The sequence below is a fragment of the Perca fluviatilis genome, chromosome 3 (genome assembly GCF_010015445.1).
Source record: "Perca fluviatilis chromosome 3, GENO_Pfluv_1.0, whole genome shotgun sequence".
NCBI classification, from domain to species: domain Eukaryota; kingdom Metazoa; phylum Chordata; class Actinopteri; order Perciformes; family Percidae; genus Perca; species Perca fluviatilis.
In genome coordinates, this window is record NC_053114.1 from 25,041,639 (window position 1) to 25,059,638 (window position 18,000).

At 39.0% G+C, this 18,000-nt stretch overlaps 1 protein-coding gene and 1 non-coding gene across 4 annotated transcripts in view; both read right to left on the minus strand.

Annotated features, from left to right (window-relative positions):
* Positions 1–1,247: 1,247 nt before the first annotated feature.
* dennd2b (DENN domain containing 2B) overlaps positions 1,248–18,000 on the minus strand; it is a 54,480-nt gene continuing 37,727 nt past the window's right edge. For 2 of the 3 annotated variants that reach the window (XM_039794716.1, XM_039794715.1), the window contains exons 12-20: positions 16,469–16,546; positions 15,257–15,397; positions 14,967–15,115; positions 7,561–7,738; positions 6,105–6,146; positions 4,550–4,661; positions 2,866–3,105; positions 2,512–2,598; positions 1,248–1,760 (exon numbers count right to left, since the gene is read on the minus strand). In XM_039794716.1, coding sequence (XP_039650650.1) covers positions 1,726–1,760; positions 2,512–2,598; positions 2,866–3,105; positions 4,550–4,661; positions 6,105–6,146; positions 7,561–7,738; positions 14,967–15,115; positions 15,257–15,397; positions 16,469–16,546 — 1,062 coding nt within the window. In that variant the 3' untranslated portion in view covers positions 1,248–1,725. Of the gene's footprint in view, positions 1,761–2,511; positions 2,599–2,865; positions 3,106–4,549; positions 4,662–6,104; positions 6,147–7,560; positions 7,739–9,856; positions 10,462–14,966; positions 15,116–15,256; positions 15,398–16,468; positions 16,547–18,000 lie in introns of those variants that run through there. The other variant, XM_039794717.1, reaches the window with a different exon arrangement.
* On the minus strand, positions 4,078–4,149 carry trnae-uuc. Its single transcript has one exon. It is a non-coding gene; the product is annotated as a tRNA-Glu (tRNA).

The following is an 18,000-nucleotide window of genomic DNA, read 5'->3' on the forward strand; positions in this document are numbered from 1 at the left end:
TATTATTTCTGCATTAACATTTAAGCAGTATTAAAATGTGGTAGATAAGATGAATATTATAAATACAGTTTGGTAGTTTAAAGTATTTCAAGCAAATTGTACTTGGCTACAATACCTGAGTAAATGTACATAGTTACCTGCCATCACTGCGCCTTAAATCCGACATATACAGTACACCATTAACTACAGCTTACACATATTAATCAAAGTCTTCATATATGAGTGAAAAAATTATTAATATCTGTCATATTTTTAATATTGCTTAAAATAACATGAAAAACAAAAAGTCTATGATTTTATAGTGACATCAAATCACAGGATATTTAAAATCTGTCAGTCTGGTGGGGAGTTAAAAGTTCCAAATACCACCATGTACAATTATTCTCATAAAAAAAAACATGAAATTTTTTTTTAGGAATATTAGCAGTAGTAATAAAGTATACTCAAGTAAGTAAGTCCCATTAATGGTGTTAAATCATTGATGCATTAACCTTAAATAATGTAGCATGTGGTTCAGCATCACTACTTAATGCAATGTACTGCTGTGTAGCAATGCTACACAATACAGTAAATTAAAAATCTCCTTATGAAATGTTATGGAGGTGAAATACAAAACTACCTTGAAATGTGACTTGACGAATTGTTAAATAAACCAGGATGTACAGTAGGTGTTTGGCTTAATCCTAAACATAGAACATGTTTACTTTACATCAAATGTCACCCTTAATTGCTATAAAGGACACAAGCAGAGAAAACGTAATATGGCGACTGGAATCAACAGCAAGCCTCACAGTAAGGAGAGCTAATAACAGCATGGCAGTGACAGCCACCAGAGTGATGTGCAGAGACGTAATAAGGTTACCGGCAGCGTGTGGTAGCTGGTGCTAGACTAACTGTGCCTTTTGGGATCTTAGCAGCTTCTCCTAGCTTTGGGGGAAGCTGTCATTGAGATGTCGGATGTAAAAAGAGGTGATTTTTATATAATCTGGCAAACTGTGAATTACATATTTCTGTTTCCAAAAGTGATATCTGTATGCCTTGGGTCTTGTTTTTGTGAGTAACAAAGGCTGTGAAGCACATCTGTATTGATGTTATTGATAATTGTTGTTTTTTTGGTTGGTATGAGAGGATTAGTGTCATGTTTCTTTTTGTGTAAGAAAAATAAGGACACATGTATGAGTGAAAATGTATGAGACCAATATTTAACATTCATATGTTTTAGTAAACTCAATACTGTACACTTTAAAAGCATTTAAACACATTTCTTTTTAATAAAAGATTGCAAAAGACTCTATGAAGAGTTACAATCATTTTCTTCATTGTCTTGATGAATGTACAGTTTTCAAATAGGGTTTACACTCCTTAAACAGAGGACAACACTGTGGTGAAATAATGCAAAATGAAAACATAATGAACTGTACATCTTTGCCCATGTCAGGTCACATACACTCACACATTCTGATAACACTTTTCACAAGCACACCTGAACATCAGTGGTTACTCTACGGCTCACTCGCTGTGTACCGTCCTGCTATTGCTATCTCATAAGGTACTATATAAACATACACTGAAGAGTATCACAGCCAGCTTACAGTGACATAATATGTACATGTTTACATAAAAAAACACTGCCAAAAGAAAAGGTGAGAGTCCTCATAATGCAGAGACTTGAGACATCAGGTCTTCAGTTTGTTGTATGATCGAAAACAGGAGGATGAATTCCCCTCAGTTCTTTTTGTGGAGAAACTTCATTTTACTTCCTGAAAACAGTTAAAAACAAAACTGTTAAATCATGTAAAATGCATCGATATCTGTTAAATTGAATTCAGGTTATTAAACAGTATATAGGGATTAAACAAGGCTGAGATTACGTTGGGTTTTGTGGTCGGGTTTTGTCTGATTTAACCACTATTCGCCCATCTGCAGTCTGTGTAGAGAACATCTGCTAAGGTGTGTGGTTTTGTGATAAAATATTTAAATATCCCCTCCAGACACGTTCAAAGACATAGAAAATAATCTGGATGAATACACAAAATTGTCTTTTTTTATTAAAATGTTTACTGCCTTTTCTTATTTGTGTTGTACTATGTAAATCATCTTTGAGTACTTTGAAATGTGCTGTATAAATCATATGTATTATTATTATTATTATTATTATTATTAAAATCCTGCTTGTATGCAGCGTTACATGCTTCAAACTGAGATTTCAGGTGAGCACAGATAAACTTTCCCTCTCCGGCAGATGAATGTGAAAACAGCATTCTAGTGTGAAGCTTAAACATCCAAGTGAAGTGACAACAAGCTAAACACATTTGTGATCTTTTTATGAGCTACTGACAGATGTTAGATACAATACTAAGCAGCAATTGAAAGTTGGAGAATTGTTGTGTAGCTCCCTCTTGCAAGATAACAGAGTTGTGTGTTTGGTCTAATCTAATAGTGTGAGATGAAATATTTGAGCAGCCTGATTATTTAATGAGTCTAGCCTTGTGTGTCTGCTGCAGGACTCACCAAGGCCTTTCAGAAATTTGTTGACTCCACTCTGCTCTGTGTCTGGCAGCTCCTCCAGATACTGGTCCACCCTCTGCTCAAACAGACCTGACAACAGGACAAGACAGGAGATTTAACAAACAAAAAGAAGAAGAAACATCTCAGTACTTTAGTAAGTTACAATTATTTTTGTCTGCCAAGGAGAACAGTAATGTGGTGAGAAACCATGCTGATCACTTTCAGCCACTAGAGATCAGTATTACTGCAGGGACCTCTCCTGCACAGTTAGTATTATAGTTAGTACAGGGGTGGAACACTTTAGAGAAATGTGTACAGACATTGAAACAACTGACACTCAGGGGGAGACCTGTCTACCTTTAGCCCGTGTCTTCCTCAACTCCCGATCCTGAATGAATCCTGCAAACATCTGAGACTCCATGAAGACGCCCAGGAAACGACGGATGCTTTTAGACACCACAGACTTGCGGAAGGCCTCTCTTTGGAAAACGCGCTCTCCACGCTCATTCTGAGTGATAAACAGGGAATAATGGCCGATGGTCTCCAGGAAAAAGCGGATGAAGGCCTCTGACACCAGGCTGTTCAAGGAGTTGTACTCTGTAGACACAAAGGAAAAAGGTTTAATCACAGTAAAAAAAAATGTCTAAAAACAGACATGCCACACACAGTTTGGCATGTTGACATTTTCCAAGAAATAGTCAGATATTTCTTAAAGTAGCGGTCACAGTCAAATTTAAGTAGAATAGATGGTTTGGCCCACAGCAATAAGGGATGTTTTCTATCATGCTTCGTCAATTTAGCTTGAATTAACCACAAAATGAGAAATAATAATAATGCGGTTGCCTCTTTATTTTTTATTTTCCTTTTACATTGGTGTTGTCAAAAGTATTGAGCTATAATAAAGCTATTGGAATATCTGAGTGAGCTTACAGAGGCACAGACATTCATGGCTCTAGAAAATTTTCATTAAAGAGTCATTAAATAATAATTTCAACATGTAATTTTCTTATTTTCTGCCTTCCCTTGCAGTCTTAAATTATTGTTGCTGTTTCCTCTCATATTAGTTATTCTATAGAGTAAAGGTTAGGTGTCATGGCCAGCTCGTAGGCCTGGCACATGGTCTAAATATATTACAAGGTACTTTAAGAAGAGGGAATTGTGTGTGGTGGTAGTAGTAGCATGTAAAGTCAAGCTTTAACATCCATTTAAACAGACTGTAGGTTGCACAAGCTTTGGTTTGCACATTAGTGAGAATAGTTTGTGACTGACATGCGGCAGATGTAACACAACCTCAGACACACCGTTAGCTGTAGGTTTTATTTCGGAGAACAATGTGAAAAGCAGGGACACAAAGTCATTCCTGTGTAGGCTCTCTTCCTGATTAATGCAGCGATAGGAAACAGTGTGCAAGCCTTTGAAAGAGTAAGATCAGGCTTTCTTAATAATTGTCTCTTCAATGTCCATTCTTATCTTATTACTTGCTCAAGGAAGAAACACAGTATATAACTCTTGTTCTACAATTAAATCTATCATAGATTCTCCTGGGGTTAAAACCCTAAGAAAATCTGATTCCCATACCGGGAGTTGAACCCGGGCCACCTGGGTGAAAACCAGGAATCCTAACCGCTAGACCATATGGGAGATACAAAAAAAAAAGAAGTAGCAGATTTTACCCAAAGATCCAAAACACATTTAAAAAACAAAAACAAAAAAAGCTACATGTAGTGTGCATTACTGTTACTTTTCTATTCACAATTGTACAACTCATTGATGTTGTTTTGCCACCGTATTACTTATAAAATAATGAACCCTCTGTGGAACACATAAAAAGTAAGCGTAATTTGGCACCAGTCAGCTCGACATGTAGCTCTCATCATCAGAAACACCATATAATCTCACCTCTCTCTGACTTTATGATTCACTGTCATCAGAAGAGAGACGTCAGAGTTTCACAGAGACTTGGAATGAACATGTTCTGGCTCTAATTTTACAAAGAAAAACATCCGTCTTTGTAGGAAGAGTCCATTTGTCACTTATTCACCTTCGTCTGACTCGCTGTCAGAGTCCTGACTGATGATGTCATTCCTCTGCTCCAGCGCTTGCTCAAGAGCTGCCTGAAGTTTCCGCGGCAACAGCGAGGCCTCGTCGTCCATCTATAAACAACCAAAAACACTGCAGTCACCAGTGATAAACAACGTTTGGAGAATCAGTTTCAAAGGCTCAGACTTACAACAGAGAACCGCATGTTTAACGACCCTGTTTAAAGCGAGACCATGTAATGTTTCAAAGAAGAAAAAAACACAATCTTCCTCCAACAAATGAAAAGTTCAATTCATAAGCAACAAAATCACTCAGCTCAATACATTTAGAGGTTTTGCTGCTTCAGCCTTACATGGTCTGGTATGATCAGTAACTTATGATGGCTAATGTTTGCTAACTTTAGTTAAAAACCTAGATAGATATTGCTGCTAACATTCATTACTAAGACAGTTTGCTGACTTTTTGCTACTTTTACATTTCAGCATATCACAGATTAACATTTAGATGGTTTTATCACATGAATAAAATTATGATTTTCTGCTTGTGGCCTCATTACAATTGCACTTAAGATGATGTATTTTTTGCCTGCATTTTTTGCCCTTATTAGATAGAGGGATGAAAGGTCGCTGGCAGGCCTCAAACCGAGGACGTTGCGAAAGTTACTTATGAAATGAAGTGAAAGTGTCAGTCAGGGCTGTAGCTTTGTCGAGTCCAAGACAAGTCCAAGTCCAAGACCAGGACTAGTCGAGACCAAGTCAAGACCGAGTCCAAATAAAAACAGTCAAGACAGAGACAGAAAAAAATGTATCCTATTCAAGACCACTTATTTACCTGTTCATAATTTATGTGATTTGAGAGACAGTATATCTTCTATTTTAAGATGATCATTTTGCATTCTTACTTGTAATGATCAAAAAGCAAGTGCAGAGTAACACACCGTAGGATCAAATTAGGCCATATTATTTACTTTAGGTAGAGCAATTTCAGTGCAAGTACAACTTCACATTTTAGACATTTTTACATTGTGGACTGCCAATGGAAAATGAAACAAATAGCAAGCAACACAGGTGTCACTAAATAATTAATATGTTCCCATTCTTGAACTTATTTCTTGTCTTGAAGAATCCATAGTAAAAAGTGCTCAAATTGGGTCTGTGGCTAAAATGAAAACGATTGATGCATGATGATTGAGGTATATGACGTTGCCAGGCATATATATACCAAGTGACCAATGTCAATGCCCGTTCTAGATGGATTTTGAATTAAACCAATACCTGTTTTCTGAAGAAGAAAGCTTCATCAATGGTTTTGTTTGGAGAGAGGAAGTTACTTTAGAAAAAAAAGCATATAGTGCTGGACTCGGTCGAGCCCAACTAGTATATTTGGCGAGTCCGAGTGCAAATACCAACGAGTCCAAGACAAGTCAGAGACAATAGAACAATGTCTCGAGTCCGGACTCAAGTACTACAGCACTGGAGCCAGTATCTTGTGATTGCTACTTGTGGTATCAGTTTAGCAAAAGTTAGTCTTGCTTTTGTTTCTTTTCATAGACTAACCTGTCGGATGAATCGGTCAGTTCCCAGGTCGACCATTAAAGCCTAAGAAAAGAAAAATAAGAGTATATCATTAGTATTCCACCTGCAGTGGAAACGTATATTTGCTCTCCGCAAAACAAAATCTGTAAAATAAATTACCATCATCTTTAAAAAAGCTACAGCACACACAAAAAACATCACATTCTTTTAAAAAGATTTTTTAGAAAGGTTTTCATGAGTCAATCAGCAACAGCAAGAGTGACGTAAACAGACGGGTAGAGGTTGTTGACAGTCCATTAACAGGTCAGTGTTATCTGAGAGGCATACGTAGATGCTTTTTTCTGCAGCAAATCAGATGAAAACCTGATACCTGTATAATAATTTATGACCATGCTTAAGTGGGCTTCTTCTACCAAAATATTTATTGACAGCCAAAACTAGAAAGAGAAGGAGGCCAGAGATCTTTGACAGGTGCTGCACTGACACTGGCTCTGGACCAGCTGCCCATACCAGAACTACTTGAGGTCACTTGCTATGTATCTGTGGGAATGCTTACACATACATGTACAGTATAGATTTAATGTATAGAGGGTTTTTTCTGGGTTTGCAACACTTCATAGGTTTCTGAAAAAGTCATGGCTTGACTTTTAATAAAGATCTTTTCAGGTAAACAAGTAGACTGATGAACAAGAATAAAGCGGATTCTTTCTCGGAAAATGTGTTTTATTGTAGGATTGCAACTAACCAATATTTGTATTCATCCATTAATCTACCAATTATTTTCTTGATTCATCGATTCATCGTTTGGTCAGTAAAATGTTAGAATTTCATGCAAAATGTCGATCACAAGTTCCCAAAACCCTTGTTGACTTTTTAAAATGTCTTTTTTGTATTGAAGCTGCACAAATGAATATTTTTATATAAACAATGGATCAAATTATTCAAGTGGACCGAGTGAATTGGACAGATAAACAAAAAAGAAAAGAGAAAACTCAACTCAGCAGATCTACTCAGCTCTACGGAGAATTTCCATAAGTCAACTGATAATATGTCTATGCTGTGTTTAAAGCTTGTTCCACTGTCCCCAAGTGACCAAAAAAACAATGAATTTCAGTTGCTCTGGTTTCACATATATATACAATGTGACCACAGTTTTGAATCATTTTCGTTGGTTGGAAAAGACCTGGCTGGTTCCTTTATATAATTAGACGAGAGCCAGAGGTGGTCAAACAGACGGCCAATTCATAATAAAGTTACTCTGAATCTGTATTGTTGTAATTTATCAGCCAATACACTAATATCCACTATTCCAAGAAACAAGCTTCAATCAGAGAAAGACGAGAACAAAGAGAGAGAGAGAGACAATCAGGGACATTTGAATAATGGAGACATCAGTCTGAAATGTGAAACTCAGAGTCTGAAAAAAAAACTGCACAGAGGTAGACGGTCAGAGAAAATGCAGATATGGTTTACTCACCTCTTCCACAGGCAACTCCTTGAGCTTGGGCAAAGAGCTAGACAGCAGCCCCACCAGGAAGGGAGTGGGACAGCAAACAATATCCAACATGGACCCAGGCAGCACAGGGATGAAGGTGTGTTGCCAGGAGAAGGGATAAAGCAGCGCCACCACTGCATGCATGCAGCTGGACAGGGTACTGATGTGGGAGACAAAAAAAAAAAGGTACACACCATCAATCACCTTCACACTCACGCAACAACAACGCCCTGCAGAGACCCCACCAGATTAAACTGAACATTGTGAAAACAGAGCAGATGTTTCGCGAGATAATGACAAAAAAAAAGTTTTCCAGACTGAAAGGGGAGTGGTGGTTTATATGGTCACAACATTTGCCTAAAAATACCTCCTACTGCAGTCATGCAGTCAAAACTCCTTCAAAATGTTCGAATCACTGAACTATAAGGGCACAAATAGTGTATTCCCATCACTAATCTTTCTTCCCAGGTTGCATGACTACTTGATCCTCTTTTCCTTGAAACAGTTACTTTTATATGAGGCGTAACAGCACAGTTTATGTACTCTGGCTTTGACACTTTGTTCTTCCCGCAGCTCATCTGAAGGACAGCTAGATTCAACGGCCATTTCTAAATTTTCACAAGTATTTCTCTAAAAGACTCCACATTTCAACAGCATTGTTGTGACATTACTGTACTCTGTCTGCAGGGCTGGCGTGACTTTTACATGTTGCTATAGTTAAGCTGGAGGCTTGTTGACGCAACACCAAAAAGCACCAATTTGGTTTAACTCCAACAGCTGTGGTATGAAATGGAGACCACAAATAGCAGCCCGTCTTTCTCACGATCCGTCGCTTGTTGACAGTGGCTGACCCTCCTCCACCTCTGTCCTCTACATACTGTCCAGTCCATGTACACAAAGGGAGTGAAAATAAACTGTGGGCCCAATCGCGCACACAAACACACACAGACACGCACACAAACACACACACAGTGGAGCATTAAATCAGTATGGATCAAGAACAAGACCAAGGATCAAACATGGTATGCAAACGCACCCCACTTGAGATATATACACTTTTAATGAGGAATGTTTTCCGTGGTCGCTGTCATCAACAGCAGAGAGAACATCCCAGTAAACATAAGTTACTCCCTTTTATGTGACCTCATTCACACTGAGTTTCAGCTTACAGAGAACATACAGAGAACAGAGACCAGTACCCTAATCAATGTGTTGAGATAAATGACAAAACTCCCACAAACTTTTCCACTCCATTCATTCAGGCTACATGTTTGCCACGGGCCTTTTCATCTTAACTTCCCATGAGTCAAATTGCCAAGATTAAAATGTGTTTTCTTGACAGGGTTAAATAGAATTACACCAGTGAAAACCCAAAGACTACAATAACCACAGCATTCAGTCTTTTAAGGCCTTTTCCAGATCACTCATACCATGAAGCACTAGCAGCTTTGCTTTGGCCGGTCTGATTTCCATTTGCCTGAGGAGGGCTTGATAATTCCTAACAGATCCCGTTTCCTGGGTTTGACGAGTTCCAACAAGGAGTGATGGGGCACAGATCTCAGAAAACCTTTGCCACAGGCTACACTCGGCCCTACACACCACTGATACCAAAAGGATCAATTACACTCATTCCCCAACCACATACTCTTGAGAGAAGATGTACTTGCAATGAAAACACTGCACTAGCAGAGGTTGCCACTCAACTCTAAAAAAGAGAGAGGGACATTCCAATTAGATCCAGACCAAAACTTCAGACCCTCAGACCACATATGGGTTGAAACAAAAGAAGAAGAAAAATGTCTCTGGTTTCCTCTTCCAGTTACAGGTGAGAATAATAAATAAAAAACTAAAAATGAAACATCCTGAATGAAAGATTTCCAATTAGACAGCGTCAGCAGAGGGGCATTTTAGACAAACCCTGTTCTCTTCTGAATTTGATGATGCTTTATGGTTCAAGGTTTGATTATGTAGATAAGTACAGATGTTGCAATGTGGTTGTATCAGATTGGATTATGTTGTAAGGTGTTTTTTAGCCATGCAATAGGAGTATCTCTAAGAATGGAATTGTTCGTCTGTTAGTTGGTCAGTCGGTCCACTACTTTGGTCCAGACTAAAATATTTTAGCAACTACTGGATGGATTGCCATAAAATGTTGTTCAATAACTTGATTCATAACAAAATACCTGCAAACTAGTAACATTCTCATCAGACTCAGCTGTACTTTGTGTGTAGCAAATGTTAGCATGCTAACATGTTAAACTAAGATGACAAACATGCTGATGTTAGCATTTAGCTTTCAGCCTCACAGAGCTGCTAGAATGGATTTAGACGCTCTTGTTATTTTGGTGTCCTCATATACCTACATGAGGAGTGCACAATGTAATTCCTTGTTTGCCTTTTATGGAGTTTTTATTCACTTTTCAGGGTGCAATAACCCCTGAAAGAGTACCGCTGATTTTGACTGATTCTTAAGCAAGAACATATGTGGATTGGTTGGAAAATAAGATTTAACATACCAATTTGATACAAGGTTTGTCAGAATGTTTAACACCAAAATCTTACTTGTAAAAAGTACACTATGCAAGCATAAACTAAGATCCAAAGATTAATTTGAGTCATTTCAATTTGATTGCACACTTAAAAATTATATAAATTCATGATTCCACTCTCAGGAAAAGAGAGAAGAACCAGTTCCTCAGAGGTTAGGTCTGTGCAGAGCTGTTGTGTGTTGAGGTTTGGGAGCTAATCCTGACATATTAGCTCTCATAGGTCTGCCAGGTCTGGTTTAGTGTTTGTGAGGCTGAACTGGCACACACTCCAGGAAACATGGGATCCAGCAGCTTAGTCTGTGAAGCCCAGAGAAGGAGGGAAAATTTCAGTGTCCTAGACAGAGAGAGGGAGGGAGGGAGACAAAAGCCTGTATCACCACATGCTTCACACCTCTATTAAAGCACTGCACTATATCTACCAGTCCTGGCATGGCTAAGAATGATTCCATAGACAGAGGACAAAGAGGACTAGACTGAACCACAGCTGTCAAACACCAGCTGTTCTGTAAAGCTCCGCAAAACCATTCTTCAATGTTAAAGCTCTTCCGGGATAACACATAGAAATCAAATAAAGAGGCAGCAGAGTACATATAGTCCTATAGGATTCCTATGACAAGCTGCACAGGGTGTATTTTTATCTGTTAGCAGAATGTTCTCTGCTCCCTTAGTCCCCAAATGGTTTTCCCTCACTTCCTGTCTTTAAGGATCTCCAGCCACTGGCTCTTGGTCCCGGCTCTCTGGCTTCACGGAAGACAACAGCAGAAGCCATTTTACAATGAAAAACGGCTTTCCGGTGGGAAACTCTATACATGTTCCTATTTAAACCACAGTAACGTCTGAGTTTGATCAGCGCTGTCAAGAGAGCAGATTAATGTGTGCAGGTGTATGTGCATATGCATATGAGTGTCTACGCGTGGGTGTAAACATTCATAAGAACGACACTGATGTAAAAATCAGCTGGTCAGGCTCTGGTAATGGCCAAGTCTTTGAAAAACAGAAACATTTCACATGTTTACAGTGTGTGGATTTCACTCTAACTCTGAGTTAAATACCACATGGGAAACTGGTTAAGTTGTTAAAAGCGGTTTTGGATTGGTGCCAGCTCTGCAGAGCGTGTTACAGAAAGTGTTTGAGAATAACAGAGGACTAAATTAAATGAGTATGCTGCCATACTCGTTGATTAGAAAAATGCCAACAGCGGTAGCAATGATTCTACCTGTCTGAGGATTGCAGGCCCCATTGATCATAATACTGCAGCTGTGAAATGTGTTGGTGCTCTACAGACCTCCAACTCACTTTCAGACTGCTGTATTATTCCAAAAATTTAAAAAGGACACCACAAACTCAACATGGATTGAATACTTCACATTGTACTTTTTATCAAGCAGTTTGAATACAGTTTTTAGCCACTGGCACAGAAGGGGATCAAACAATCTTTAACAGCATTATGGGGAAACAGAGAGCGTATGCAGGAAGACAAGCAGCTTCCTCCGGCCTTCTACATGTTACATGTCATTTCTATCCAAAGCGACTTACAATTCCTATATATGTCAGAGGCCGCACGCCTCTGGAGCAACTAGGGGTTAAGTATCTTGATCAGGGACACATTGGTTGATGTATCGCAGTGGGAATTGAACCCTTACCCAGATCTCCCACACCAAAGGCATGAGTCATATCCACTGCGCCACCACAACCCACTACTCTTCTACTCTTCCCATCTCTCGCCCTCAAACATAGACCTCTCTAATCTATATTTCTTAATCTTCTTCTCTGCTACCTTCATCATTATATGAGGCATCTACTTCTTGTAATAGGCCATCTCTGAAATCAAATATTATGTCATACTTTCAGCTTGAGTGTGGCAATTCGCTTTAAAATAATGCAGGGAAGGCGGTGGAACCGTGGGATTAAATCATCTTCACAATGGAATCAAATCGGGGGAAATCATTTGAATCCAATATGCAGTAACACTTTTACTGTAAAAGTATTTCACTGCCATGCCAAAAGATAAATCCAGACTTGCCTAGTAACCGTCCTCAACTCTAGCCTGAGGACTGATAGAGGCTGTTTACATAAGTCTGCAGCCCTGACAAAACTCATTCAGCATCTGCATGTCCACTGAGTTATAAGCAAGTGCAGAGTGACATAGCTGATGATGAATTTATCTGATTAGGCATCCAACTTGTTATTAAAGGCACCAGATGATGAGTGATCACTTAAAAAAGTCTGTGTAGACTTTCATGCAGAGGCAACAGCCTCTCTAGAAAAAAACAACAACAACAAAAGGTTTCAGTGTAATATTACAGGAGTTAAGTGAATGTATCACACCAAAGAAACAAGCGATAGAGACCCCACAGAAAACTGTTGCCTTACATGGCTTTCCTCTCGCTTCCTGCTTGTATTGGACTTACATTTTAAGGCAAAGAAACATACATCATGTTCTGCCGACAAGGTATTTTGGGAATGGATTATGTACCGGAGCTCCAGAGGGAGCAGTCCTTTTATCATAGAAGTCATTAATGCTGTCACTGTTTTCAGAAGAAACTAAAACACAAGAGATGTGTGTATGCATGCTTGATCATTTAAATCCACACACACACACACACACACAAAAATAAACACACACACACACACGCACACACACACACAAAAATACACACACAAAAAATACACACACACAAACACACACTACATTAAGCATCACTGCAAATTTATGACATAAAATTATAAAACTCATTTGTAATTGTCGAATAATAATGTCATAATATTTTGCAATTTAATTTGTTTAATTTGTTACTTTATGTATCCTTCCTTTACTGCAAACATTTTGTACATGATGACAATGCTAACAAGCTGATGCTAAGCGGGTACAAACAATGTTCATCATGTTAACCATCTTAGTTTAGCGTCTTAGCATTCTAACATTTGGTAATTAGCACTGGACAAAACGTTGGCTGTGGCTGATGGGAATGTCATTAGCTTTCCAGGTATTGGCTGTAAATTAAAATAGTTGTTGAGACTGTTTACTCATGACCACAAATATCAACCTCATAGTGGCAGCAGAAGAAATGTGAAAGGATCACCAAAGTCATTAGGATTCATCATCTGGAAACCATGAATGAATGCAATTTGTAGCAAATTAAAATAGTAAGAGTAATAGTAGAGTAATGTACGAGTAATGTACTATATGACTGAATCATGTATTTTAAATAGTTATTTACAAAATCGCAGCATTGCCTGTATAGTTATACCATCACGGTCTTGGGCAATATGTAATGATAATATTGTATCGTGAGTTGCCTCCCGATTCCCAACCAGGCTCGATGGTGTTTTTTGCCCCCAACTGCTCCTTCCAGGCAGCGCTGCGACCGCTGCCTTCAAGGCACCTAACCCTAACCTTAACCTTAACAGTAACCCTAACAATAACCAGTGCCTCCCAACAGTGCCTTCCAGGCAGCGTTGCCTGGTAGGCATCGTTGGGGGCAAAAAACACTGATAAACCCCAACCAATGGCTCCTTGATGCTATCACTTTTTGTAGTTAAATATTAATTATTTAGCCCTGCTACTGCACAACACTGCAATACAAGTTGGATTTAGCACTTTGACGCTGGCGACACAGGTTGCTTCTTTATAAATTTGCCATAAGGTGTCAGAATGACTAATCTCGGTTTAGCCGGTTTTGAATAAAATCAAATCGGTTCAAGCTCGTACACCGTACCGGCAAAACTGAAAATCGACCCAACTCTACTGGTAGTGAGCAACAGTAAAATGATTTTCTCCAGGGACACAGAGAATGCCATAGCTCATTCAGTATATAGGGAGTGAACATGGCATCATAAGTCAAATGGCGACAGTTGAGCCACAGATCACAGAGGGTAGAGTCGCGCACACAGGAAGTGCATTCCTTCTCCTCACAGTCACTGCCCCCACTGACTGTTTGTTTAAACTGGGCTTTGATACATGGAGAGATTACTTCTCCACTCAAATCTCCTCCAACTCCACCCTCGCCTCCAATGCTCTAAAAGTACCCCTCTCTTTTCTGTAACAAGAGGACAGACTGGGACACCGAGTCCTTGGAGACTCTTCGCATGATCTTATCAGTCCCACCCGCTTCTCCTCTGGCAGTGACTTATTGGTGTGACCCACTTGACTTCTGGTATCCAAACTGGCAGCTAACTGGCTGGCTGACTGACTGATCTGTTGCCTGACTCTGATACTAATCATCATAAACATCATTATAATCAAACAGTTCAAGACATTGTGTATCTGTTAAGCCCCAGCTAAGAAAACCACAGCATTTTGCTACTATTATGTGTCTATGCGTGTAGAAAGGTTGTTTTCTGTCATCATCAGCCAGGATGAGTCCATGGACTCAAGCTAGCAGTCTGTTAAAAGTTTTTGGATGAGACATTTTTCAGTTTTGGATGACCATAAAACACAATATTTATTTTGGCAATGTTACTAAAAAATAAAATATGCACAAAATTTGGCTCAAGAGAGCAAAAGTGTCAGACCAAATGTCTCACAATGCAAGAGGAAAATAAATATAACCCAGTGAAATAAAAATCAAACGCTTTTTTTCCATTTAAAAGATGTTACAGAGTGGCCGGGTTGGGTCAGTGGGTAGAGCAGGCGCACATTTACTTGGAGGGTTATGCCTCGACGCAGAGGTCCAGGGTTCAAATTCGACCTGTGACGATTTCCTGCATGTCTTCCCCCTCTCTCTCTCTCTCTCACCTAGCTGTCCTATCAAATACAGGTGGAAAAGCTCAAAAAATGATGTGTTACAGAGATGATAGTCTCACTATCGAGGGAGTAAGACAAACTTGGAGCCTTACCTGAGTTTATCAGCCACAAAAATGACTCGACGCTCCAGCAGCAGCGAGGCAAATACTCGTATCACCTGCCGTACACTGAGGCAACTGAACAGACTGTCAAAGTCCACATGTTCCAGTCTGGAGTCGGTGGGACGCCTCAGCTCAATGACCTGAATGACCACAAAAAATGTGAAATTTAGTTCACATCACAGTTTGTGGAACTAATTAACTAAGACAATTTTACACCACTGTATCTGAAAATTAGTTGGGCTAATGGCCATAATTAAAGTAGTGCAAGTAGTAGCTCTGACCTCATTTCCTGCACCGGGCAGAAAGGTCTTTACTTTGATAATCTTCCCTGGTGCAGGGAAGGGCGACTCCATTAGACTCCTCATGAAGGGGTAGACCAAGGCTGCTGAGACGCCTCGCCGCCGCTCTACCTCATCCAGGATCTGAACATGGGAGCACAGAGCACAGTTTCCTCAACATTTTTCAACCACAAAGTTTCTGGAAACCTGTTAATATGAAAGGGACCAAGGCTTTTATCCATTTTGAATGAATAGCCAAGTAAGACAAAATAAAGTACACAGTCATCAAAGCTATTGACCATGGCGACAATTTATGGAAACATACTGTTACGTGTTTGAGTACTAGCAATTGTCTGGAACTCGGTATTCATTTTCTGTTTTGAAAAATGGAAAATTAATTTCTTTCCATGCCTGTGTGATTGGAAATTTCTACCCAGTGTGCCTGTTTTGGCCCAAGCTGCCTGCTGTCTGGAAAGTTGATTGTTTTCAAGATCACATGATATCACCTCTCTCATCCTCTACATTTCTCTGTCTGTCTGTCTGTCAAGTTTACTGGGGTACTGTTCCCAAAATGGAGACATTTGAGCGCTTATATTTCACTCTTGCATCTCAAGAGCACTCACATAATACAAAACTAGACAAATCCTGTTGCTGGTAAACACTTTGTTCGCAAATTAAATGCTAAACGTCATCTACATGGGGAGCTATTCTGCTTTAACTCAATTACTAATACAATACAGATTTTTCATGTTTTGCCAAGCCTTCATATAGCCTTTTATCACAGCTCTGTTATTATTACTATTAAACAATGAAAACAGAGCATATTTGCACTCTGTCTTTGAAATACAACATGGTATTTTATTTTAATGTCATATAGCAGCCACTTTGTTTCAACAGTCTGGACTTACTCACTTTGAATTAATAAGTAATCAGATAAGGCTGGAAAAGTCAAACAGAGTGACAGCTCTGCGTTAGCACCACTGAGACAAAAGTGAAGGAAACAATTACTCTGGGAAATCAGGAAGTTAAAAAAGACTAAAATAAGGTTTGCCAATGATTAGGCGTTTAGCAGAAGGTCTGCTGAAAGTCATTTACTTCAGCTGTGAGACGGGTTAACCACAGATACAACACCACACACAGCCAGCGTACTGTAGCTGACTGTCTACAGTACATGTGTTTGTTTGAGTTTGTGTGCATGGGAAAGGCTGAACTCACCGTGGAGAACAAGTCAAAACAGCCCAGTCTGCTGATGACACAGTACACCTCTGGAAGGCGAGGTCCTTTCCCTGTTGGCTGTAAGAGAAAGCAACAGAGACTCATTGGACACTGATGTTAATAGACTTGATTAAGAGACACATTCGCAGATGTTCTGTAAACTGACTACAAACATTCAAAAGGGTAGTCCAGCAATATAGCATTGTATATGAAGTTTTAGGCTTAAACCTTTAAAGAAGGCTTTTAGGCATTACAAAGCTCCTCCACAGCCACAAAAGACATTATAGTATATCTCTTTCCACAGCCTGAATAATTCTCCCGGTGACAAGTTTACTGAACTTGAAGTTGACTTGAAGTAACCTTGTAAAGTTTGCTTAAACAACCAAAGCAGAAAATTCAAAAAGGGTTATTTTTTTAATCAAATGTGTATAATTTAATTTATATACAGTAGAAACTAAATACATAAAGGGTCAGAGCATGTTAATACAACCATGACCTGTACAGTAGACCATGATAATATCATATGGAGTTAAGTTGTTTATAGACTTAGCTACAGTCTTTAAATTTGGCCTGTTATCTGAGGTAAAAGACTTTTATGTGGATACAAACTTCCTAAACACAGGTGGTTTATCTGCTCCTGCTGATCGTATCTACCTTCCTCTGTACACTCATAGACCATTACGCGCTTCAAGAGCCCAGACACTCAAACACACAGACACGAATGAACACAAGCGCTCAAGAACCGCCAATCCACTTGTCCATATTAGGTATACAATTTTCTCCTCTTGTTTCTCCTCCGCTTTTCCAAATGGATGATTAAATCAACTATGTGGAGCTTGATTCAAGTCCTCAGGAATGCTCGGTTACTGCCAACGGCTGGTCAGACAGCAGGGAGGAAACAAAGTTACTGGAGGAGAGCAGCAGCTCACCTCTTCCTCTTCCTTCATTAAAATCTGCTTCTATCAAGATGAATCTCAGCTCAAGAGAGCAGATCAAGTTAAAGAATATTTTTGTCTGTTCACAGAATTCACCAGCTGTCATCAGTCACATATACATATGATATACAGTGGTTAAGACACCCCCAGAAAACCTCTGAGACACTATCATACTGTAAACATATTCAGAAATACCAAACGGCAAACAAAATCACCACCACAATCCCAGAAACACACACAGTCATGCTCTCTACCCGCAAGCTAAATGGGAAGCTCAACGAAGAAGAAAAAAACATCAAAGTGCTCTCTGGCCTCATTATGAAGAGGATATGCTCCACAATGACAAAGTTAGGATTTTTCATGGTTTCTCTTTGTTTTGCCTTTCCTGAGAAACTCTCATTAAATTCAATGAATCAATCCTAACTGTGTTTTTACCATAACTTAATATATTCTTATGCACTTTATAACCGAATGTTTGATCTATTAACACTACTTAAATAGTATGTAGTTACTGCATTTCTTTTTTTCATTTTAAGATACATAAGTGATTATATAACATACAAAATATTTATTATTATATAAATATTTATATAAAAT